This window comes from Macaca fascicularis, chromosome 1 (assembly GCF_037993035.2).
Source record: "Macaca fascicularis isolate 582-1 chromosome 1, T2T-MFA8v1.1".
In the NCBI taxonomy this organism is placed as follows: domain Eukaryota; kingdom Metazoa; phylum Chordata; class Mammalia; order Primates; family Cercopithecidae; genus Macaca; species Macaca fascicularis.
The window spans coordinates 35,486,673-35,512,823 of NC_088375.1; the positions used below are offsets into that span (position 1 = coordinate 35,486,673).

Here is a 26,151-nt window from a genome sequence, read left to right on the forward strand (position 1 = left end):
ATTGGCTAACAATACAGTGCAACACAAAAAACACTCAGGTATTTAAAAACCTGAATTGTGAAGCAGACGCTCTCAGACTGAGGGAATTTAGAAGAGTTGGGTATGTGTGAGGCTGGCAGGAGCTGTGTGGAGGAGGCGCCTGGACAACGGGGTGGATTTACACAGGCAAGACAGGCACCCTGGGAAGGGAACGGCGAGTGATTTTGTGAATTACTTTGTCTCGTAGAATCAGATCCTGAGCATCAGCTATGTATATGCTCAGTTCATCATTTTGGGTACCTGTTGTTGTTCCTCTGGCTCCCGAAATATCTGAGCGAGTAAGATGAGGATCCCCAGTGTCTCCTGCTATCTTTTGCTATTTAAAATAAAGTAAAATTCCTTTTAAGCGGCACAAAGGAAAAACAAGAACAGAGAAACAAAGTGATTCAAAACTTAAGCCAAAAAGAAACTTCCAGTGGGGATGACAAGGTAAGGGAAACACTCGTATGCTTAGGGGCCTGGGGGGTCATGTGGATGGGGATTCCAACTCTGCCCAGAACAGGCAGAGATGGCTGGAGACCAGAGTCATCCACCCTCCCCTGAAGGAAGGAGCGCATGGAAAGAACTAAACTGTAGGCCTCAGCACTTGCAGCAGATAGAAGGGGTAAGGCTGCGCGTGCTTCAAAAAATCCACCCTATCTTTCCTTCAGAGCAGAATGAGAAAAAGAAAATGGAGGAGGCCCTGTTCCAATTACTGTTCCAATTACTGTTCCAATTACAACCAGCAGCTTTTGCAATTGTCAGAACAAAAAAGAAAAGACTCAGAAGTCTTTTAAGCAATTGCCCCACATTACATGAAAGTGACACTGGTCCACTGTGATCCATTGTTCCTAGCAGAGATGGGGAAGCTTTGATGGTCATGAAACATATTCTCTGGGGCCTCAGGGAAGGGTGTCAAGAGTGATTGGGAAGAGCGCCCCAACGTGTCACAGGTGAATATAGGAAAACGCTTCCACACAGGGACAAGCAGCGGCAAGGAAGCTGAGTCCCACCCCTTCCCCAGACACCAACTGTGCCTCATGGGTGATGGAAGAGACCACGGCGAGGCATGGGGACCAGGGACTTGCTAATGTCAGCGCCTACCTGTTCCATGTCTAGGGGAGGGAGGAGGGAAACAAAGGCCGACACCCGCCCCCCACCACTGCCCTGGCTCCAACCCCACTCACCTCCAGCTGCCTCCGAAGTTGCACTAGCCAGTCTGGCTCTAGGTCCCTGTCTCTACTGCGTCTTTCTAAAACCAGAGGATCTGATAGCTTCAGTTTCTCTGCTAGCTGTGCCAGGTTTCCAGATGGGTTAGGGGCAGAAAGTAAGAGAGAGGAGAGGAGAGAGAGGGAAGAGAAACAGAAAGACAACAGGGAAGAGAAAACAAGGAAAAAGGAGAAAGAGAGCCTTAACTCACTTATAAATTACATTATAAAAAATAATCGAAAAATAGCTAATTCAGCAGACATCCTTCCAAAATTGCAACATAAATCACTAACCTGTCTTGGGTATTAGATTCTAAATAAAGTATGAGGAGAAACAGTTACTCAGCTTCATTTCTGTGCAAAGCTGTCTGCTCTGTAACAGTGTTTCTCAAACTTAGGTGTACATACAAATTTTGTTTGAATTCTAATTGTAAACTTGTTAAAATGCTAATTCTGATTCCATACATCTAGGCAGGGGCAAAGAGTCTGCACTTTTAACCCGCTCCCAGGTGATGCTAATGTTACTTTGTATTTCAAGGATTTATTCCATAAACAAGTTTTAGCTACCAAAACTTTTCTAATCATTCATTCTGAGCTCCTTGCAACCATCAACCTGTTGGCAGAAACTTCAGGGTATGGGGAGGCTCACCACCAGCAATTTTTATACGTTAAAGAATCCAGCACTTGGGCCTCATCTAAGGCAAAACAAAAATTTAAGGGTAGGCTGCTTTTTTACTCTCTAGCTAATGGGTTTTTCTTCAATTAATTGAAACAACTATTTGCTTGATTGTTGTTTTCTTCCCTAGGAACTAAAGGTTGATATGTTTTTGTTTTCTATTTTAAATGTATCTCATATGTGATAAAATATTCCATGCATTTAAAAGCATTTTAATAAGGATCATTTACTCTTTTAATCACTAAAATATATTTTCTAAGCCCAGCTTTTATAATTAGAATGGTTCACCATAGCATGTAGTTTTACTGTACCAGAAAAGCAGATGCAAAAATGAATTTCCCAAGTAGCACCGACATGGTTTCCAGTCTCCAATCCCACCACCGCCCGCCCAGAGAGCATCCTTCTTTGTGTAGTGTTGGGCCTCTGCTTATCGCATCTGGGCATGCATACGTGGTCAAAGGCGGCCGTGGGCTCCAATTTTACGGCAGGTTCAAAGAAGATGAAATGTAGAGTCTAAGCTGCTCTACAATGGCGTTCTTTGAATAGTGAAGATAAAACAACTGCACAGAACCCTTTGAGAGGCTCACCTTGATGAGTTCCGCTAACAGCACAGGGTGACTGCTCTCTCCCTGGCTCAAGACAGCTGCACCAATGGCTTCGCAGTAATGCAAGGCCTGGGACACGAGGCCGTAATCTGCCAGACGGGAAGCATAAAGGAGCTTATACACCTGTGAAGGGAAATGAGTCAGTGACTAGTCCATCCAGGCAGGGAGAGAGAGAGAGAGAAATGTAGATAAGACTTCTTGGAAGTCAGCTGACTGTCAGCTTCCGCTAACTCTGGCATCCAAATATCAAGAGGCTTGTGCCATTTGGAGCATTTTATCTATGCGCGGGCACAACTCCAAATCCAGCCTCCAGTTCCTGCATTACAGAGAAAAGAACAGGAGTCCCATCCGCTCAACGTTCCTAGGTCCTGGTCACCGTGCAAAGTGCACTGGAGTCCTTATTTATTGGGTAGCCCACATATCCAGAGAGCTTGATGTACAGGCACAGGACCAGGCAAAAGAGGGACATTAAAAGAAACAAAAATAGCCTGGGTGCGGTGGCTCACGCCTGTAGTCCCAGCACTTTGGGAGGCCGAGGCAGGCGGATCACTTGAGGTCCAGAGTTCGAGACTAGCCTGGCCAACATGACGAAACTCCATCTCTACTAAAAATACAAAAATTAGCTGGCATAGTGGCATGCACCTGTAGTCCCAGCTACTCGGGAGGCTGAGGCAGGAGAATTGCTTGAACCCGGGAGGCAGAGGTTCCAGTGAGCCGAGATCATGTCACTGCACTCCAGCCTGAGTGACAGAGTAACTCTGTCTCAAAAAAAAAAAAAAAAGAAAAAAAAATAGACCCTAGCACAAAGGGCATAAAGTTAATGGAGAAAGCTTACTGAGAAAAACAACTAAGCTCTCATGAAAGCATGAGTGGCAGGGCAGGAGCAAGTGTGAGGGCTTTGGTATCAGACAGACCCAAGTTCAAATAAAAGCTCCATGTGAGGTGTGAGACACTGGGCTAGTTACCTCATCTCTCTGTGCCTCAGTTTCCTCTCTACTACATGGGAATACTACTACTACCTACGCCCTTGGTTGTTATGGAGATTAAATGAGATAATTCAGGTGAAGTACTGAGAAGAAACAGCATGCAAGAGATGTGGGCCGATAGCATGTAACCCTTCCGGGCCTCCGTTTTCTCTTTTGTAAAAGGGAGTTAATCATGCCTACATTACAGGATTTGAAACAATACACAAGACGTATAACGCCACAATGCCGGGCACATAGAGCACATTCAAAGTAGCCAATCTCATTACTAATACCAGCCCCAAGCAGCACCAAAATAACTGAGAGTTGGGATGAATAAAGAAGAGAAAAAAAAGGAGAGCAAAGAGCCGGTCAAGGAACTGCAAACAGGAGCTCATCAGGCAGGGTTTTGCTGGAAAAGGTGAGTCTTTGGCAAAGCCCTTAAAAAAGAAGATGCTATAGGACACATGCCTAATGCATGTGGGGCTTAAAACCTAGATGACGGGTTGATAGGTACAGCAAATCACCACGGCACATGTATACCTATGTAACAAACCTGCATGTTCTGCTCATGTATCCTAGAACTTAAAAGAAAAAGAAGAGAAGATGCTAATTGGGCCATTTCTCTACGACAAAGGAATTCACTTTCAAGGCTTTGTGTTGTGTGTGCATGTTGTTGTAATTGTTGTTGTTGCTGCTGCAGTGTGTACCCTCGACACCAAGCACTGAAGGAGAAACAAGGAATTGCTGGAAAAGGTCTCTACCTAAAGAAGATAACTAAGGTAGGAAGATAAGGTACCTGTGCATGAAAGGCAAGAAAACACAAGGCAGCATGAGTTCAATGTCAGTGGGGGCCCCTGGATTCAGCTGTGGGAGCCACACTGTGCCTGCCATGGCCTCAACACTGACAGCAGTTGCTGTGTGCCAGGCACTGTTCTCATGCATTAGAGAAACTAACTCAATTTCATGCCCACTCCATTACAAAGCACCACTGTCATCCCATTTTACAGCTGAGACCACTGAAGGCTGCCATCTCAGTCACACTCATAGGCGTGGTCCGGGGAGCCTGCATGGAGGAAGGGATGGTGCTGGACGTCAGAGCTCACGGAGGATTTAGACGGAGGACGGCACGATGTCAGCACTGGTCTTAACGAATGTAAGGTGACAACGGCATCATGTAGAAACATTGCGAAGACAGGGCGGAAACCACAGCATGGTCACCAACCGCACAGCTGATGCCCTGAGAGGGACGAAGAGGAGTGAGGGCCAGGGCTGAGCACAGAGGGATGGCCAGAGGTAGAGGACAGAGGAGTTCAAAAGAGGCCCGAGAAGGAGCACGGAGCAGAGGGAGGGTGAGCAGCCACTGGGCTGGGCCTGCGTTCCCACTCCCTCCCACAGGACAGCTGCAGGGGCTCAGAAGAAGGGAGAGCTGTCTGGAGAGATGGGGAGAGGCAGCTGACAGCAGGAGTGAGGCGCAGGCCAGGGCGGCAAGCAGAACGTTCAAACGTCAGCAGTCAGGCAGGAGCCTCCAGCAGAGAGGCCTCTGCAACGTTTTACCTTTGTATTATAAAACGCAGACCTTTAGGGGACATAAAAAGAAATCCTACACCCTCCCACACTTAAGCTAATGAGGAAAAGTTCAGTGATAACTTAGCCCCAGGTACCAAGTGCCAAAAAGCAAAGCTGGAAATACAGCTGCCTGCAGCTGCCTGACAGTGACAGTGGTGGCCTCATCTGGGCTCGGTTACCTGGAAAGAAGGGATGAAGGATTTGGGGCGGCCCAGCATCTGGCAGTACTCGAAGATTTCCGTCCTCTGGATTGCCTCAGTTGTTGCAAATTTCAAAAACTCTTGACTAAAACCAGGGAATAACAATAAAAGAGATTGAGGTGTGGGGGACACGGGAGTTAAATCCTAGTGGATCGCCAAACACCAGCTGCAGCCTTTCATGGGGGAGTTTCCATCCTGGGCTGATCCCTGCAGCGGCTTCAAGAGAAGAAAGAGACTCTGGGCTCCCAGAATGAGTGTTTCACCTCCTCTCCCTCTCCCTGCTTGAGGCTGAGGAAGGAACAAAACAGAACTCTGCACCAGAGGCGCTGGGAGGCAGAGGCTGCGGAAACGGCGCCGCCTGCCTTCTTGCTGAAGGGTAACTCAAGGCACTGGGCTCTCCTCTTAAACCCAAGGAGAGCTGGCCCCCATGCCCATAAAGCCTGTCGTGTACCTGTAAAGAGCACCCCTAGTTTGAGCAAACTTGCACAAAAGAGGGGAGCCATGTAACACCCCAGGAGCACTGAGACCAAAAGGCATGGTAGAGCAGGCGAGGACGGCTGAGCCAGAAATCGAACAAGCGTCTGTACGTTGGATGTTCATTCCACCAGCGAGGATGGGGACTGAGTGAGTGTGATCTGGTCGGGGCAGGTGGTGGGGGGCACAAGAGTCTCATGCGACCCAAAATTTCTCCCATCAACAGCTCGCCATGGTGTTTAAAATCACAATCAGGGTAGGACTTTATTTCTAGGAATTTCCTCATTCAACATAAACCAACATAAACATAGGAGGGGAGGCATATTAGCCCATACACACTTATTGTACATTTGGCACAGGAGGGATTCTTTGACAAGCTAGCCGTGTGCTATCAGAGACCTGGACCTGGAAGGAACAGGCATGAGCTGGGTAGTTGCCTCAGTGGGAGGCAGTGTGGTGCAACAGTTAAAAGGGCTTTGTCGCCTGACTGCCTGGATTCCGAGTCCAACTCACCCACACCCTCACTGTACCATCTGAGACAAGTTATTTCATCTCCCTGTGCCTCGGTTTCCCTCCTCCCTGAGTACGATTAAAATCTTTGCTTGACTTCACTTCTTCATAGGGTAAATGTGTAATAATTAAAGGAAATAGTGCAAAGAAAACGCCTGGCACAACGTAAGAGCTTAGTGACTCTTAATGCGTATGGGGAGGGGGATAGAGAGATACAGAACAGGGAAGGCCACTAGGGAGCGAATCGTTCTGTCCGTGCATCATTCACTGGGGGCTGAGCGAGCGCCTCCTGCAGGAAAAGCCTAATGCTATGGCCAACAGAGAATGTCACCAGTGGGACTCTAAGTAGCTTGTGCACCAAGTCATTGTAGGGATGCTAGGGCCCCAAAGAGGGACTAAACATAAACTGCTTCCATTATCCAGTTTTGCCCAGGGTGGGCTCTCAGAACAGGCCCAGGGCTGCCTAAGACGGACCCACAAGCCTCCACACATAATTGGTTTTTTTAAGAAACAAAGTCAGCTTGTGGAGCCAGGGTGCCACCCAGTGGCCAAAGGACACAATACTACACAAAGGCATCAGCCCACCTCTTTGCAGAGCAAGACCCAGGGCCTGAGGCCCCGCTGATGCTGCAATGTGGGGCCCACGGGGCATCTCCTTGCACAGACATGCACAGGTAACAGTCCCAGATAAGGGAGCCAGCGGAAGCTGAAATTCACATGAGAAAATGAAGAATGGATTCATAAAACCCAACAAGGGCTAAAACAATCCCATGGAAAATGTCCTTCCTGTTTCCTTTCTCCCAGGTCACATACCTGTGGCTGCTGCCCAGCAAGACCAGATGATCTGTCTTCACGGTGTAGTGGCCAAAGGGCACATGAGCCATAAGGTAACAGAAGTGAGCTGCCTCCACAAGCCCCTTCCCAGCTGCAGGAGGAAGAGAACAAGACCCAGTCCCGGAGCACACCAGTGTGGGGTCCCATCATCCGGGTGGGATAGGAGAGAGATGGAAGAGTGGCCTCGGGGGTCAGAGGGGAGAAGCTACATGGGACTAAATGAATAAGCCTTTCATAGCATGAGTCACAGACCCCTAAACCCCACTCCTCCCACCAGCCCCTTTGGCCTCAGATGTTACATTTCTCTTCAGCCAGAAGAAGGCACGATTTCACCTTCTAGCTAAAGGATTTTTTTTTCTTTTTTCTTTTTTTTTTTGAGACGGAGTCTTGCTCAGTCGCCCAGGCTGGAGTGCAGTGGCCGGATCTCAGCTCACTGCAAGCTCCGCCTCCCAGGTTTACGCCATTCTCCTGCCTCAGCCTCCCGAGCAGCTGGGACTACAGGCGCCCGCCACCTCGTCCGGCTAGTTTTTTTTTTTGTTTTTTTTTGTTTGTTTGTTTGTTTGTATTTTTTAGTAGAGACAGGGTTTCATCGTGTTAGCCAGGATGGTCTCGATCTCCCGACCTCGTGATCCGCCCTCGGCCTCCCAAAGTGCTGGGATTACAGGCTTGAGCTACCGCGCCCGGCCCCTAAAGGATTTTTGATGAGGAATTCTCTGAACATTTTAGTCTTTCCTGAGGGTGAAAAAGGAGTTTGAAATGCCTGCACCTGAGCAAAGAAGGAGACTACCGGGAGTCGCCATTCTTAAACTAGGCTTCCTGGGGCACCATTGTTTTCCCTGCTAAAGTCAAACATAAAAATCACATTAATTACCAACATGTTTTGAAATGTTCTCCCATACATTTTCCACTGCCTCAAAATTGAGTTAATTCAACTAGATACAATACCTAGCACAGTGTCTGGCCCCCAAGAAGTGTTCAACAAACATTAGTTCCCTTCTACTCAGGGTGCTGCGTGGCCTCCATCTGACTTGGCACAACCTTACCATAGCTATTTAAGTCTAACAGAGCAGTATTTTAAAAAGCCCCATGGGAGCACCATGATTTCTAGATGCTCTGCTTCTTGGCTAAATTTGAGAACCACTGGTCTGGAACATTCAATAGCCCCTAAGTGTTTATAAGGCCATATTCACAGAGAGATGATAGAAAGAAAGACTACAGGGTTAACCTAGAGTGGTTCAGGCAAAAACAGAATTTCCTATCTGATTGAACTGGGTCACTGAGAAATTTACAGCAACAGGAGGCAAAGTGTCCTATGCGTTAACTCCATCCACAGGGGAATCTGACCCAGGGCTGGAAAAACCAGCTGCTGAGAGCAGACTCCTACAGCAGCAGAACACCAAGGCTCAGGGGCCTGGCCTGCATTCACTCACCACAGAAATTCTGCGAAACAGAGAGACAAGAAGGACATGCATTTCCCTGGAGTTACTTTCCCCAAAACACGGAGGCTCCTGGGTCCAGGAAAAGCCTGGGGCATAGACTCTGGCCCTACCTAGAATCTGAGAATCTAAGAGCAGGATGTTTAAAGCTGGTCTGGACAGGGAGGAGTTGGGGAAGGTAGGGGACGGAAGGGAAGGGGAGGGGAGGGGAGGGGCAGGTCAACGCTGGTATCGCTTACCCAGAGTGTCACCCATGGCAACAATCGCACGCTGATACAGCTCCGGGTCCCCAGCCTGATTTGACAGAATCACAGCCAAGTGAGGCCTCCAGTCTCCCCACTGCTTTTCTCCACAACACTGAAAAGCACCAGAAAAAAATAACTTAAATGTACAATCATTTAGGAATGGCCAGATGTATATAAAGAAGGCTGTTGTCTATTTCCTGGTTCAGAAGCTGTCAGAGAACGCCCACTCCACCACCTGCAATGCTGCCATTCATTGATTTAGAGTTCTCATCTTTAAAAAGGTAAAACTCTCAGAAGGACACAGATAGACAGATACGTATACATGCATACATACATACATTCACAGGGATATTGGAAAATGGATAAATAAAATGACATTGCTCACTTACTACTGTTCACATTTCTCCCCAGTGCCTGACCCCCAAATAGCTAGAGACAAAACTCAGAAAAACCCTGAGGCTTCAGTGGTTTTTTGGTTCAAGATCAAACATCTTTGGCTCATGAGTAGAAGAGGCCACAGCCTGTCACAGAAGTCAGGGGAACATGGGCCTGCTTAATGTCTTACCAAATACCTATGTTTTCTGACTTTACAAAGCCCATTCACACACATCCACTTATTTAATCTTTACAGCAACCCTATGAAGTCTGGTTCCTATTACCACTTTAGGAATAAGAAGTCCCAGCTAGGACAATGCAGAGGCAGCAGAATTCCACCAGGGGGCAACAGAGAGTAAGGAGCGTGGTGGAAATGTACAAAACCCCGCATAAATGGTGTTTTCCCTACCATCTCTCCCTAAGACTGTCCTACTAAACAAAGGAGAATTTCAAGGCAGAAAATATCAATAAAGAAACAATATAACATCATGGAAACAACACAGGTCCCAACTCGAGTCCTGCATCTTACTAGCTTACTTACCTTGAGCAAGTTTCTTAATGCCTCTGAACCTTTGTTTTCTCATCCCTAAAATGGAGATCATAATTTCCACCTAACAGGTTATTGTTGATAATAAAATAAGATAGTTGTGTAAAGCACATCGCATGGTACTTCACGTTTGGTTTGCACTTAATTGCATGTAGGTATAAATACATACACACATACACACACACACAGTTGGAAGCTGAGCAGAGGAAAGAGGTGATTTGCACAGCTGCCTACCTTCCGATTTGTTATATAGATAGGTAGGGCAGGAGATTGCCAATAATAACTAAGATTTGGAGGTTAAAACCATTCATAATTACTTGGTCTTTGTAATTATCCCAGGGAATAAAAGATGCTTTATTCAACTCCATTTTACACCCACTCCTTGTTGATCCAGTCAATGCAGTGTGAAGAGGATGATGACAATGATGGTGATGATAAATCATAATAATAGCAGTTCTCACGTGTCACATCGAACCATGAACCATATCCTGTGCTAAGCGTTTCCCCTACCAACAATCACATGTGCTAAGTCCTATTATGACCTTCATTTTAACATGTAAGCCAAGCTGCTTCTTGCTGATCTACAGAAATCAGCAAAAGAGAAGGAAATCCCTTGCTAAACACACACACACACAAAGAAAAACTTAGAGGTCATTATTCTGTCTCCTCGCTGGTGATTTGAAAAAGATCACTATGAATCAGATCAATGGAGAGGTGGAGGGGACACAGGAGAGAGAGAGAGAGAGAGAGAGATAAAGCACCAACATTTATTAATTAACGTCAATGGGCCAAGCATGACGGTTGATATGTTCAGATGTTCTCTCTCCTTTGATTTTCACAATAACTCTACAGGTTAGGAACCAAAATCCCAATAAAGATTAAAAACAGGCTCTGTGAGATTAAGAAACAAAGCCAAGTTCACCTGGCAGAAAGGCGCACATAGAGTCTAGGTTAAACTGGTGTGAAACCCACGTCTGTGTTGTCCTGTTGCCGTGCTTTTCCACCACCCCGTTCATCACATGAAACTGAAATCCAGCCTTTTAGTACATGCTGAAGTGCTGGGAAACTCCCTAAGATCAAATAATGCATTGACACATCACCTCTGGCTCCTCCGTTCTCTCATCTAAAAATAGGGGAAATTTAGCTAACTCTACTATTACAAAAAAAAACACACACACACACACACACACACAATGAACCATAGCTAATTGTATCACTTCCTGCATTTAGTGCTTCGTAACATAATGCAGTTCCATTGTGGAGCACAGGCCATTCCACTGAATTGTGAGGCACACTCTGTGCTACAAAATAGCCGGTTGATTTGATGACAGGGCATGAAAATCATTTCTCTTTTCTTGGAATTAGCCACAAGCAATAAGAAGGATAAAAAAAAGAAAAAGGAAAAGCGTGAGATCAATTTTTATTAAAACTAGTGTTCACCAAAACCCAAGCCTCAAGATATGAGAAAAGGCTACCAAAAGTAATGGCGATTGGACAGAGGTCCCTCCATGGGGAAGCCGAGAGAACACAAGGGAGAGGACCCCACAGCTCTCCCCACCAGCTGGAGAGTGGCAAAGGCAACTCAGGCTCACACAGAAAACTCTGGGTCCTGCAGAAAATGCCAGATGGCCTGGAATATGGCCTGGCCCATCCTCTGCACAAACCTAATATAAATAACTGGAAATATAAACCCAGGAAAGATTCAACTCCTTTAAAGTTATGTAATATGAGAAAGCAAGCACAGAATGTATACAAATAAACCCTAAGACAGAAGGAGGAAGGTAACATGAAAAATAGAGGGGAGAGAGAACATTCACTACAAAAACGTTACCACAAAACAAATGAAAAATTGTCACCAAACATTTTGTCGTGAATTTAAGTAAAATAATGAAACAATTGCGTCTGTGAAGCAAGAGCATAATCTGAGTTATAAGAGCCCAGGAAATAGATGGTGGATAACAGGAGATGAATGTAATGTGCAGAGCTCAGGAAAAAAGTAGGGGGAAATTGAAGAAATAGACAGAAACACCAGAGCCCAAAAGCAAGAGACACTGGTGAAAACACAGTAAAGGACAGAGGAAGGAAAAAAGAAAGGAAGGAAACAGGGAAGCAGGAAGGGAGGGAGGGAAGGAGGGAGGGAGGAAGGAAGGAAGCAAGGAAGGAAGGAAGGAAGGAAGGAAGGAAGGAAGGAAGGAAGGAAGGAAGGAAGGAAGGAAGGGAGGGAGGGAGGGAGGGAAGGTGGGAGGGAGGGAAGGAAGGAAGGGCGGGCAAGAGAGGAAGGGCGGGCAAGAGAGGAAAGAAGAGAATAAAAAATTATTAAAGAGAAAATTATAAGTATAATTCATATATGTATATATATGAAATATGTGTACATGGAATTCCTGAAAAGGAAACCAAAATAATGGGAACAAAACAAATATTGAAGGATATAATCCAAGAAAATATTCCTGAACTCTAACATATGAATGTACATATTAAAAGGACATGCTATATATACCCCAAGGAAAAAAATGGATCCAGACAGTCAACACCAGGGCATAATCTAGTAAAGTGACTGGACATCAAAGGTAAGGAAGGAATACTTTGGGGCCAAAAGATCAAGTCTCCTATAATGGGAAAACTACCAAGCTGGCCTCAGACTCTCAGCCACATCAACTCTAGAAGACTGAAATCGAGTATGTCCAGCTTCAAAGTGCCAATGTGCAGTGGTGGGGAGCATTCCTCCAGAGAAAAAGAAGGGCAGCCCTGCCAGGGGAAGCCTGAAGAACAGGCACAGGTCCTCTTGCCATTCACACAAGAGCAGGCAGCTTTGACATTTTGGGAAGGCCAAGGTCTTCAGAGTCAGACAGACCCAGACAGATCCTGAGCCCACCACTCACTATCTCTGACCTTGGGTCATCTTACACCTTTGCAGCTCAGTTTCCACATCTGCAAAGCAGAGATAATATTTCCTACCTCTATGCATTAAACCAAGTAATATGCATCAAAGCACTTAGCACAGGGCCCAGCACATGGTAAGTGATTAACAAACTATTAATATTATCATCACGTTTGCTCCTGAAAGCCATCACACTCCTGAGCTTCCCCACCCCCTCAAGCCCTCGGGATGCCAGGGTGGTAAAGGAATCCTGTCACAGGGGTACCGTGGCTGCCTGTGGAATCCTCCCCGACATGAGCTGGAATAGGGTCTGCAGTGGGTCATTGAGCGCCAGCATGCTGGTGAAGCTGCAGAGAGAAGGATAGTCAGTGAGGACCACGCCCAGGGAACCTCTTTACCCACTGCCCACAAGGCTCAGGGCCTCACCTAATTTTATCAGATTTTGGCAGCTTCCTTAGGAACGTGAACATCTCTTTACTTTCTGCCATGCCTCTGTCACATCCTCCTTTGAGGAGAGATGGCAGGGTCCTCAATCTACCGCACACCCCAGCTAGATCTCATTGTTGGGGGTATTTTCTGCACCTTGGTCTTAATGGCCTAACTCTGGAATAACCATTTCTGTGGGCCTTCTTCCATCACTGAGATGACCCATTGACATCTCAAAGGTCCCCTGGAGAGCCACAGCAGTTTATCTGGAAGCTTTTCTCCATAGGCACCCCCTTCCCAGCCACCCCGATCTCCCACTCCCTGCAGCCCTCCTCCACACCAAGCCCACAGCACTCAGTGCCGTTTTTCTGGCTCATCAAGAGCCTGGGTCTGTAGTGCTTTTGCTCACAAGCACTAAATAGCCATTTTCAGTAACCAAAGAGGCGTGGAACAGGGGCCAGAAATGATCCTGCTGATGACAAACCATGGGATATGCTTAACAAGGATATAATAAGCTCTACAGCTGATTTGAGATTTAAGCTTACTCGGTGAGAGGTATTTTTCACAATTCACTGGGCTCCATCAAAAATCAATGGCCCAAGGCAAAAATCTGTAGCAGAGATGTATGCTACAATGTGGGGCTGTGGGATGTTCGTTTTCAAAGCCCAAAGGAAAATCATCCTCAGAACACCGTCCTTTATTTAACAGCACCCTTGCCACCGGAACTCCAAGCATGTATCATAATACAACTTCTGTGTTCCTCCCCATTCCAGTCTCCAGGAAGACTGAAGGGTGGAGTCGTCATGAGACTCAACCAAGGCCATCATCCAGAATGGGCCCACCAGTGGTGCAGTCATTAGGCCCTTGGACTGAACTTAACATGGAAGTGTTAAGTGTTTTTGTTTGTTGGTTTGTTTGTTTTTTTGAGATGCAGTTTTGCTCTTGTTGCCCAGGCTGGAGTGCAATGATGTGATCTCTGCTCACTGCAACCACCACCTCCCAGGTTCAAGCGATTCTCCTGCCTCAGCTTCCAGAGTAGCTGGAATTACAGGCGCCCGCCACCATGTCCAGCTAATATTTGTATTTTTAGTAGAGACGGGGTTTCACCATGTTGGCCAGGCTGGTCTCAGATTCCTGAACTCAGGTGATCCACCCACCTCGGCCACCCAAAGTGCTGGGATTACAGGCGTGAGCCACCGTGCCGACGGAAGTGTCATCTTCTAATTCAACCTCTGCCCAACAGGATTTACGGCCAATTCAAATGTAAGTTCAGCTGAGAGGATAGCTTCCTTCACAGCTCTAACCAGCACTAGAAGCTCAACACTTTGAGGTAGCATCTTTCTTGCTGTCTGACCCAAGTCTGCCCCTTACAGGAGGGTCCCTCACCCCACCCACCACATTTGTCCCTGCCAACCCGTGGATGCTAAGAGGAGCCTGAAGGACTTATTCAGAAAGCCTTCTCCATCCAGCACCCCTATTTGATCCTGGCTTGCTTTCACTCTGTTTCATCTCCTTATTCCAAACTCCTGGTTATGGACCCTTGCTTCCATCCCTAGCTCATCCTGGTTTGGGCATTTTTCCTGGTCCCCGCTGGCACCCAGATCACAGTGTGCTGACGTCATTTCTGACTAAGCACATCTCTTTAGTCTCAACACCTCCCACTGCCGCCGATGCAGACTTCTGGATCTCACTGCCAGTGCAAAAACTCCTTTTCCTACCACAGCTCACGACCCTGCTACCCCACACCCCTACCCTACTCTCAGTACCCAGACCTCATCACAAGTATAAACAGTAGACAACTGCTTACGTCAAAGACCCTCAGTCCCAAGGCTCTAAGGAAGTGATCACCTACCCCTCATTACCAGAACTAGCTGGAACAGCCGCTCCCAAAGAGAGAAGGCTACTGCAATGTAAAAATCTATTTAATTTTTGGAAACTCTCACCCTGGGCAATTTTACTAAAACTCTGTATTCAATTTAGCAGGTAGAAAGAATGTATCTGTGTCTATAACAGAGAAATGCTATGTCCAGCTCAGAAAAGAGAACATGGAAAGATCCCTGGAGTGGGAGGCTCCTCAGTGCATCTGGCGTTTCTCCACACCCTCATCCTCCACCTTTGGTGAGGAGGCCTCTCTGCCCCACTGGTCTCTTTTGTTAAGTTCCAACTCACCCACTCATGACCCAGCTGTAGGTCCGTGGGTCCATCTTGCTGGACAAGAACAAAGCATGGCCCCACAAGTGGTTCTTCATGGCCCACTCCAAGGCTTCCTGAAAACCAAAACATCACATTCAAGAGTGCCTTTCCCACCTTCCACTCACAAGAAGTTCCTGTGCTTAGGCACTGCTGCATCCTGAGCAGCGGAGGCTGGGCTTCCAGAAAATTCTTAGAGCCTCATATAAGAATGTGAACAGCCAGGAAGCAGGTTGTAGCTAGCATAGTGTTTTTCTCTAGGATGTCACCTTCACCAGCCTTCACTTTATCAAAATCCACTGTGCTATTCCATCAGCTTCCCATCAGACATGGTTGCCAGTTAGCCTCATCTCTTTAGCAAAAGTTTCGTAGCACTTGAACATCAAGACTGCAGTAAATACCAATGTATAGTATACTTGAAAATCACTAAGAGAGGTGATTTTAAGTGTTCTCATTAGAAAAAACATGATAAATATGTGATGTGACACATATGTTAACTAGCTCCATTTAGCCATTCCACAGTGTGTATGTATATATACACATATATATCATGTTGTATACTATACATATATACAACTTTTATCAATTAAAAAAATAAAAGATAGCATCATATACAAAAACAAGAAATTAAATATTTAAATGTAAAAATGAAAAGTACTTCAACTTCATTTTTATAAATTAATTTTGAAGTAGAAAAAGCCTTTCTAAATATGACCCCCAGAAACTTACAATTTTACACAGAAAGCCCTAAAAACATAAAGAGCTCCAACAAATCAATAAGTGAGGATCAGAGACTCAATAGAAAAATGCAGGAAATCAATGACAAAAAATTCACAGATTAAAAAATATTCAACTTCATTGAATTCATTTTGAATTGAATTGAATTGAACATATTCATTTCAATAAGAGAAATGCAGGCCTAGTGTGGTGGCTCACACCTGTAATCCCTACACTTTGGGAGGTTGAGGGGGAGGATCACTTGAGCCCAGGAGTTTGAGACCAGCCCTGGCAACACAGCAAGACCCCATATCTACAAAAAAAATTTAAATTAGCTGATAATTTTTTCTTTTGAGACAGTCTCTCTCTGTCACCCAGGTTGGAGTGCAGTGGCATGATCTCAGCTCACTGCAACCTCCACTTCCCAGGTTTAAGCAATTCTTATGCCTCAGCCTCCCAAGTAGCTGGGACTACAGGCCATGCCACCAGGCCTGGCTAATTTTTGTATTTTTTGTATAGATGGAGTTTCTCCATGTCACCCAGGCTGGTCTGAAACTCCTGGCCTCAAGTAATCTGCCTGCCTCCCAAAGTGCTGGGATTACAGGTGTGAGTCACCACATCCAGACTTTTTTCACTTCTCAGATTGGCACCTATCAAAGAGTTTGAAACACACTGTGGTGAGAATGTAGGAAAACAGGCACTCTCTTGCATTGCTGGTAGAGTGAATTGGCACAACCTCTAAAAGGCAATTTGTCAGTATCTATCAAAATTACAAACCATATCCTTTGACCCAACACTCTGCCTCTAGAAATTTATCTTACATATATTCTCTCACACTGGGCAAAAGGACAGTGGTTATTCATTGCAACATTGTAACTGCAGAAGACTGGAAGTACTCTTAATGTCAAGCTATATGGGGTTTAGTTAAATTAATTATAATTTATCAGTAGAAAACTTTGCCAATGTAAGAAATAATGAGAAAGGTATTTATATAGGCTATAGAGCAGAGGTCAGCAAAATATGGCCTAAAGGCCAAATCCAGCACACTGCCTATTTTGGTACAGGCCATAGCCTCAGAATACTTACTGCCTTTTTAAGTGATTGGAAAAAAAATTTTTTTAATTTCACTATGCATTATAATTATATGGTAACTCAAATTTCTATGTCTATAAATGGAGTTTACTGAAACACGGCCACACCCATTCATTTACATATTTTCTGTGACCACTTTCACACTATAAGGGCAGAGCTGAGTAGTTGTACTAGAGGCCCCATGGCCTGCAAAACGTAAAATGTTTACATTTTACATTTTTTACATCTGTCCAATTATAGAAAAAGTTTGGCAACCCTAATATAGAGTGTTTTCTGAGGTATTTTGTAAAATGGAAAAGGGAAGGTACAGAAATGGTATACAGTATGCTATTTTTTAACAAAGAGAAAATAACAATATAAGCATAAAATTTCTCTGGATATTTCAGAGAGAAAAATTGGGTGACTAGGGGATAGGAGCATCATTTCCCAATTAGGTCTTTTTTATATTTTAATTTTTGAATGAAATTGATTCAAATTGATTTTAATTATCTATCCAAACACTTAAATTTTTATGACTTTTGTAAAGTATAATCTCAACCTCAAAATTGAGCTAGAAATCAATCTTCATCTGTTTAAAGTACAGACAGTCCCTGCTTTATGAGTTTTTGACTTTACAATGGTGTGAAATCAATACACATTTGGTAGAAATTGTACTTCAAGTGCCCATACAACCATTCTGTTTTTCACTTTCAGTAACATATTCAATAAATTATATGAGATATTTAGCACCTTATTAAAAAACAGGCTCTGGGTTAGATGATTTTGTGGGTTAAGGTAAACATTCTGAGTACATGTGAGGTAGGCTAGGCTAAGTTATGATGTTGGGTTAGGTGTATCAAATGCATTTTCAACTTATGATATTTTCTATTTAATGATGGGTTTATTGGGATATAAACATTGTAAGTCGAGGAGCATCTGTATTCAATATTGATAGGAAGCCTTAGATAGAGCAGAAGGAGTATTTGTAAACAAACTTCCTGGAAATTAATTTGGTATATATATAAAGAACCTTTTAAAAGTGCATACCATTTATATACCCAGTAATTCCACTTCTAGGAATCTGTCCTAAAAAATTTAAAAGATCAGACAAAGACTCATGTAACAAGATGTGTAAATTATATAATTTATAATGGTTGACAAAATTGTAAATAGTCTACATATTCAATAATAGTAGAATAGCTAAATAAAATATGATACATTAATATGATGGAATATTGTATAACTATTTTTTAAATGGTGCTGTTGGAGCATATTTAATGCCATGAGGGTATTTTACCATATCATCTTAAGTTTAAAAAGAAATAAACGATTGTATATGCAATTTTATTTTCTTTTTAATATATATGCATGGAAAAATGCTGGAAGTAAATATATCAAAATGTTAACAGGTATAATCTTTTCAATTTTTTATTTTTTTATTTTTAATTTTTATGAGTACATAGTAGGTATATATATTTATGGAGTAAAATATATGAGATATTTTGGTACAGGCTTGCAACGTTTAATAATCACATCATGATAAATGGGGTATCCATCCCCTCAAGCATTTATCCTTTGTGTTACAAAAAATCCAATTATACTCTTTTAGTTATTTTTAAAAGTATAATTAAATTATTATTGACTGTAGTTCCCCTGTTGTGCTGTAAAATACTGTCATATTCATTCTATTTTTTTTCGCACACATCAACCCTCCCAACCTCCCTCCCACCCTCCCCTACTGCCCTTCTCAGCCTCTGGTAACCATCCTTCTACTCTCTATCTCCGTGAGTTCAATTGTTTTGATTTTTAGCTCCCACAAATAAGTGAGAACATGTGATGTTTGTCTTTCTGTACCTGGCTTATTTCATTTAATAGTTCATTGTCTTTTAATGGTAGAACTGTGGGTGTTTTTATTTTCTTTGTTGTTTCTTTTTGAACTTCTCGCATCCTCCCTGAAATGAGTATATACTATTCACATAATTGGAGCAGGGGTGATTGGTGGAGAGGGATTGGGCGAAGGGCATACTTGCCTTCTTCCTTCCATAGTAGAGCAGTCTAGTGAATTTCTCCACGATCTGCGCAGGTGTCTCCACACTGGGGGGGATCTCTCCGGTGAGCAGGTTCGGGGTCCCAGGGCTCAGCACTGGCCAGTCCTCATCGGTCAGGCTGATGAGGTTGGCCACAGGGGGCTGCCGTTTGTACTTCTCCAGCTTCTTGCAGTCTTGCATTAGCAGCTCAGCAATGTCAGACCCCACCATGGACTGTAAGGCAAAGAGGGTCATCTGAGGAGAATCCTATGGGTCCTCAGGCTGGCCGCCCCAGCTGGAGAAGGAAGGCAGCAGGGAGCCTGCCTTCTTCGCGAGGAGTCCAATTATGCAAACATAAGGCAGTCCTTTCTTAGATTGCTATATTTCAAACTTCAGCATCACTATCATGGTTATTTTCTGCCTGTCAGGAGCCACAAAGCTTACCAGAAACATTTACAATTTCACAGGTATATTACCTGGCTGGTGCAATAACTCAGAAACTACAATATTCCCAGACCAAGGAAGATCATCAGGGAAGATTTGCATTAGCAAACTGGCATTGACATTTGAACAATTTTTCCCCTTGGGGCAATTTGTGGCTTCTTTACCATTGCTTTTCATAATCATGCCATAAACATAATCTTATCTATCCCATGAAGACTTAAATTTCAGCCTGCACCTGCTCTCCCACCAAAACAGTAACTTACCCCATTCTGGCGACAAAGGAGAACCAAGAGCTGCCACAGTAGAGCCGAGTCTCTGCTCCCCAGTGTCTCAGATTTGCAGCTCTGAGCTGCTTTCTGCTGGCAAAACGTCATAATATCCACCTTATGTATATCTTCCCTACATGGAAAAAATTTAGGGAGCGAAGAGTGAGCAGGCAGACACTTCCCTGTTTCGGACCCCAGGCTCCTCCTAAGTGTGCAAGTGCTGGCTGGGCTGTGGTTGAGATAGAAATCTGACAAGCCAGGGCTAGGGTAATGAGTCTATAGCTATAGGATAGTTATTTTCTTATAGAACAGGAAGAAATTTCAGAGATTCTCTCATGCACCCCCTCCATTTTATAGATAAAGCAACAGAGGCCCAGAGACCTGAAGTCACTGCACGGGATAGCAAGTAAAAGCAGACTTTGCAGTCAGACAACCCTGGGTCTAAATCTTGGTCTGCCACTTCTCTGTTTAGACAAGTTTCTTACCTCCTCTGAGCCTCAGCTTTGTCCCCTAAAATAGGGACAGTAAAAGAACCTACCTCCATACAAAAAGGAATTAGAAAATTGTGTGGCATGTATTAAGTGATCAATATGATTGGCATTATGATTTGCTCAAGATCATCCAATAACATCAAAGCCAAGTTAGGCTTAGTACCCCAGTCTTTGAATAACCCAATTCACTTTTTTGACCCATATCTGTATACCCGTGTGTAAGAAACAGAGAGAACACTCATTTTTACTTGAGGGAACTGTCAGATGCCATAAGAGGAATACATTTATATAGTAGTGATGATACTTTCCATGTGCATAATCTCACTTGAGACTCACAGACAAGCCTCGGGTAGGGAGAGCAGGTGTTATACCACTTCCAGGGGGAAAACTAAGGTTCAGAGAGGGCTGACCTGTCCACCATGGTATTCCTAGTACATAGGATGCCCGAGCCTGAGACCCATGTTGGCTGTCATCCAGCAAGGACTCTCTCCTCAACGAAGATGCCCTGAGTTACATTTATCAGGAATATAACTAAATATTTAAAAGCAGTCCTAGCTGAGTACTGCAGAGGGCTCACTCGCACACTGTTCCGTAACTTGAACACTGCCGATCTTATCTACCTCTCCAGGAAAAAGCCACTGTCACAAGAATTGTTTCTGCTATGATCCACTCGTCAGGGACTTCCCAGGCGATGCTCCACTTTTCTGCTAGCATCTATCAAGCACACAGAACACTAAAACTTCCTACCATGCAGCCTCTGCAAAATGGAACTGGTTTTAGATTTCTAAACTGTCATGCTAATTTTGCTTTCTGTCCTTCAACTATTGAATGGCTTGTCAAAATGACTCAGGCCACATCTGGTTCTATCTTGTAGCACAGAGAATTCCACTCCAACAAGGACGGACTTTTTTTTCCAAGGAAACCAAGAACATATCTCCAAAATGCTGATCTGAGCAGGAAGATTGCCCTTACTCAGCAGCTCTTACAGCACTTTACCTAATCAAGGGTCCTGAGAAACTTCTCATCTCCTCTTGCTCTTCGGAATCATTAAGAATAACCTGCAATAAAACAATCAGATTTTACTTTAAGACTGTGTCCACCCTAGGCCCCTTTCAGTCAAGTCTAGTATCAGACCCCAGGGCCGTGGGGCTAGGATGTGGCTCAAGGCCTTGTGGAGAAAGCAGAAAGGAAAAAGTGAATCTTGTTGCTAAAGATGAGCCACTGACATCTCAGGAAAAACATAACTCTAGCATCAATTCTTTCAGAGAAGAGCCCCACCCATTCCTGCACCCCCTAATCCAGGGGGTACCTGGCCCAGTTTCCACAAGAGCATCCCATTCCCGGAGATGCCCCAGCTCAGGCACGGGAAAGCAAGGTAAGCACGTTAGGAGTAGTTAGGTAAGCAGTGTGCCGGCATTCCAGGAACACTGGGTCTTCTTTACCTCCATGCTGTGCAGTTCAACAAGGGCTGCTTGCCCGTCAGTGGGAGAGCTGGGACCTACACACACCAGCTGACCTCCTGGCCCGAAACTCACAGGAGCATGAGGAACGTAGAACTTCATGGGCGCTTTGGGACCAGCTGAGGAGACATCCTCTGACCAACAGACACAGATGGACATTGTTAGCATTACTTCCATCACTTTTCTTTAGTTCAGGAATATGCCACGGACGTATTTCTGCCCAAATTCTGCCTGAACCAAAATAAGATTCTGGGTGGGTTGTGTAATTAGAAGAAGCCCATGTTCCCTGCTCCAGTCAGATTTAAGCCTCTGAGAATGTGTCATAATACAATGCATGGGCTTGATGATTCAGTCCAAATGATAATGCACTCAGCCCAGACTCTCAGTGATGTTGAGAGGCCAAGGAGTCTCTGGCTTCCGTGGCCTCTATACTCATGACAAAGTTCCTACATCCAGACAAAGCAATGATGCTTTGCGTCTTGCTTTTGCTTTTCCTAATTCTCTCTGGTCTTCCCTTTCTTAAAAGCACCACTGAGTGCCTCCTTTCCCAACCTGATGATGGATAGGGGCAGTGTTCCCTTCCAGGAATCAGCTATGATGCAATTACTATTACAAGCAAAAAGATAGAAAATGGAACCAAAGTTGACCTCTCTGCCCCAGAGACATACATAAGCAAATGCGGTGGAAAGTCACCATAAGGCTGACTTTCCCAGAGACTTTCCACCCAGCCTTTCCACATCAGATTCAACCAACTCTTGTGATCATTTTAGAACCCACCAGCTTGAACTGGACTCCAAGCTGCTGAAGCTGGGGGATCATCCCGCTCGGGGGCATCTGTGATGTACTGACTGAGCTCATAGCTGCTGGAGCTGAGACCAGACTCACGCTGCTGGAGAAGGTTGGACTCACTAGCCAGTGATGGCTGAAAGTTAAAAACAATACAAACACATAGGAAGAAGTTTCAGAGAGCTGGTCTTCTCAAGCGTTCTTTCAAAGAAACAAAACACATACAGTGAAAGTGGATGTATTGAAAGGAGAAAAAGAGAAAATCAAGTTGATAGGCATTTGCCAAAGGATATATTATGACCCAATGGAAAGAGCGGAGGCCTTGGGGTCAGGGGCCCTTGAATTCAAATCTCGGCTTTGTCTTATACTCAGCTGCTGTGCCCCTGGACACGTGACTTAGGCTCTCTGAGCTCAGTGCTTTCATCTGCGATATAATCATATCTGCCCTATATACTTCAAGTAATTCATGTATTCATTCATCAACTTTTTTTTTTTTTTTTTGAGACAGAGTCTCGCTCTGTCATGAGGCTGGAGTTCAATGGCACGATCTCAGCTCACTGCAACCTCCACCTCCTGGGTTCAAGAGATTCTCCTGCCTCAGCCTCCCAAGTAGCTGTGACTACAGGTGCACCACCACTCCAACTGATGTTTGTATTTTTAGTAGAAACGGGGTTTCACCATGTTGGCCAGGATGGTCTCGATCTCTTGACATCATGATCTGCCCGCCTCAGCCTCCCAAAGCCCTGGGATTACAGGCATGAGCCACTGTGCCCGGCCCTCATTCATTGACTGTTTAATGAGCACCTATTATGCTCTAGGTGCCATGCTTTCCCCTTGGATGCAGGTGTAAAGAAATTCATGGGGCCAGGTATGATGGTTCACACCTGTAATCCCAGCACTTTGGTAGGCCAAAGCAGGAGAATCACTTGAGCCCAGGAATTTGAGACCCCAAATTGCAACATAGCAAGACCTCATCTCTACAAAAAAAATAAAATAAAATAAAAAAATTTAGCTGGGCATGGTGATGCACACCTATAGCCCCAGCGACTTGGGAGGCTGAGGTGGAAGGATCACTTGAGCCCAGGAGTTCAAGGCTGCAGTGAGCTATGACCATGCTGTTACACTCCAGCCTGGGTGACAGAGCAAAACTCTGTCTCTAAAGAAATAAAGAAAGAAATTCATTGAGTTTACATCTTGTGTGCATACAAGTAAAATAATTAATTCAAAAGCTCTTTGGGCCAGGCCAGGGACTCACACCTGTAATCCCAGCACTGTGGGAGGCCAACCCAGGAGGATCAGATCGCCTGAGGTTAGGATTTCCAGACCAACCTGGCCAGCATGGTGAAACCCCATCTCCACTAAAAACTACAAAAATTAACTGGGCATGGCGGCACACAGTTGTAGTCCCAGCTACTAGGGAGGCTGAGCCAGGAGGATCACTTGAATCAGGGAGGTGGAGGTTGCAGTGAGCCGAGATTGTGCCACTGCACTCCAGCCTGTGCAACAGAGTGAGACTCTGTCTCAAAAAAATAAAATAAAATAAAAAGTAAAGCTCTTGTACACTGTAAAGTGCTGTACATGTGTATGTGGCTGCTGTCATTGTATTGTTACTATTAGTCATAATCATATGTGCCCTACCCTATTAAGCACTAAGTATACAAAAGAAATTGACCTCAAAAATCATACAAACCTAATAAGGGAGACAAGATTAATACAAGACTTTCAAAATTAAGACCTGATCTCTGGCTGAGCATGGTGGCTCAGACCTGTAATCCCAGCACTTTGGGAGGTCAAGGTGGGCAGATCACGAGGTCAGGAGTTCAAAACCAGCCTGGCCAACATGGTGAAACCCCGTCTCTACTAAAAATACAAAAATTAGCTGGGCGTGGTGGGGGGTGCCTGTAATCCTAGCTACTCAGGAGGCTGAGGCAGGAGAATCGCCTGAACCCAGGAGATGAAGGTAGCAGTGAGGCGAGATTGTGCCACTGCACTCCAGCCTGGGCAACAGAGTGAAACTCTGTCTCAAAAGAAAAGAACCATCTCTGTAGTATATTTGCAAATTTTCCACAAATCTAAAATGATTCTAAAATAAAAAGTGTATTTTAAAAAAGATCTCCATTTTGTGGCCCAGCTGGTGCATATAATAAGATTTTTAGAGGAGAGGGATGAATGAAGAGTTAGAAAAGGTTTCAAGCCCTGCTTCTCAAACCTGAATTCAAAGATTCTAGCAACTTCCCTCTTCCTGGGTTAAACCAAATTGCTAGTCCCCTGGGGTCCCTAACACCTAACACCTGGATGACAGCGTCCTCTCTTTCCCAGTGTGTTGGAGTGAGCTGGGTGACCTTTCTCGATCCCCTCAATTTGCTGAAAATGCAAAGGAGTTCAGTTTAGGGCCTCGGTTGCCTAAACTGAGGCAGTAAGGAGGGAAGAAAGGAAGGCATGGGTGGAGGTTCTGCTAAGAGGGAAGGAATGGGTCCTCCAGACGGCTGGCCGCTGGACATCCATCCCCAAGGGCCCTGTTCTGCCACTGCTGACAGTGTCAGCTTCGACACATGGACACAGTCTCCAGCCCCCACGTCACTTTAGGTTACCTTAGTTTTCTGGGCCCCAGCAAGCAGGCTCCCTGGAAACAGCTCCCCAGGCCACTCCTGTCCAGAGTTGGAAGCAGGGCTGTCTTTATAATGGTTCCTACTGTTAGATCTGCAGCAAAATGACAGGAGCAGTGAGCGGGGTCCTGGGCAAGCCAGCAAGGCTGAAACACTCTCAGCTGGAAGCTGACCTGCTCCAAAGCATGGTCAGGTGCCATGTCAGCCTGGGTGCCATAGGAGAAAGCATTTTCCTCCCACTCGCCACCTCAATCTACTAATCCCAGGAAAAGCAGGAGTGCTTGAGTTCCACAGCTCAGTGGCTGGAAGCGGCCTCAGGTCCTGATGAGAAGGGTTGGTCTCTACAGCCTGACATTCTGGAATGACTTACATCAGAGTGTTTAGGTTGGTGAATTCCAGAGCTGCGAGCACCAGGACAGATGCTTGGGCAAAACTCTCTTCCCTGTGTTGTCTTATCACGGGGAGATGGCCCATTCTCAGGGCTCAGGCATAGGCTGAGGAGAAGCACCCCAGCCCCAGGTAGGTTCTCATGACCTAATCATGAGAGCTTTTTCTAGGCCATATCTGTTCTGAGGCCAACACAGAATTAAAGTCCTCCTTTAGGACAGACCTCAGGGAACCTCACAGGACTCAGACTTGCCCAGCTTTGGGAACAGACTCTCAGTGATAAGAATCTCTCTTCCCAGGGTCCATATTAACAGTGGACCAGGACCATCCTTGGATACTCCCATATCCCTGTGGCTGAAACAAAGGTACGCAGGCTTCTGGAGGTAAGAGACCAGCATCAGATGCCGGAAGATTTGCCCAACATAGTCTGAGTTTGACAACATCATGTCAAACTGGCCTCTCCTTTTGCACTTACTGGAAGTGGGTCTCACTATTTGTTCCAAATGGACTGTGCTGGTTTTCATAATGATGTTCATCAAGGTACTTTTGCTCTCGGTAATCTTCATGCCAGATATAAGGACTCCTTTGCCTTGGCACTGCACCCTCAGAGAAAACAGAATCAAGACAGGTCACTTCCTATTTCTGAAAGTTCTTAGAAAGATATTAGTGAGCTGTGAGGAGTTCCTAGAGCACAGTAGATCTAAAAACATATTTTCCAAATTGAAAAAATAGATAGGTAAGAG

General features: G+C 44.9%; 1 protein-coding gene across 38 annotated transcripts in view; it reads right to left on the reverse strand.

Moving 5' to 3' along the window:
- The window catches only part of SEC16B (SEC16 homolog B, endoplasmic reticulum export factor), a 61,573-nt gene that overhangs the window by 16,029 nt on the left and 19,393 nt on the right, over nucleotides 1–26,151 (reverse strand). For 9 of the 38 annotated variants that reach the window (XR_012426984.1, XM_045393145.2, XM_074021778.1 and 6 more), the window contains 15 exons: nucleotides 25,884–26,004; nucleotides 25,007–25,115; nucleotides 22,407–22,551; nucleotides 21,612–21,763; nucleotides 21,166–21,227; nucleotides 19,676–19,811; nucleotides 18,972–19,202; nucleotides 15,133–15,230; nucleotides 12,803–12,884; nucleotides 8,732–8,849; nucleotides 7,036–7,147; nucleotides 5,218–5,323; nucleotides 2,490–2,630; nucleotides 1,206–1,310; nucleotides 280–355 (listed from right to left, as the gene is read on the reverse strand). Coding sequence is in view for 19 of the 38 variants with exons in the window: in XM_045393145.2 (XP_045249080.2) it covers nucleotides 280–355; nucleotides 1,206–1,310; nucleotides 2,490–2,630; nucleotides 5,218–5,323; nucleotides 7,036–7,147; nucleotides 8,732–8,849; nucleotides 12,803–12,884; nucleotides 15,133–15,230; nucleotides 18,972–19,202; nucleotides 19,676–19,811; nucleotides 21,166–21,227; nucleotides 21,612–21,763; nucleotides 22,407–22,551; nucleotides 25,007–25,115; nucleotides 25,884–26,004 (1,794 nt within the window). In the remaining 19 variants the exon portion in view is untranslated. The other 29 variants (XM_074021883.1, XM_074021844.1, XM_074021798.1 and 26 more) reach the window with 19 other exon arrangements.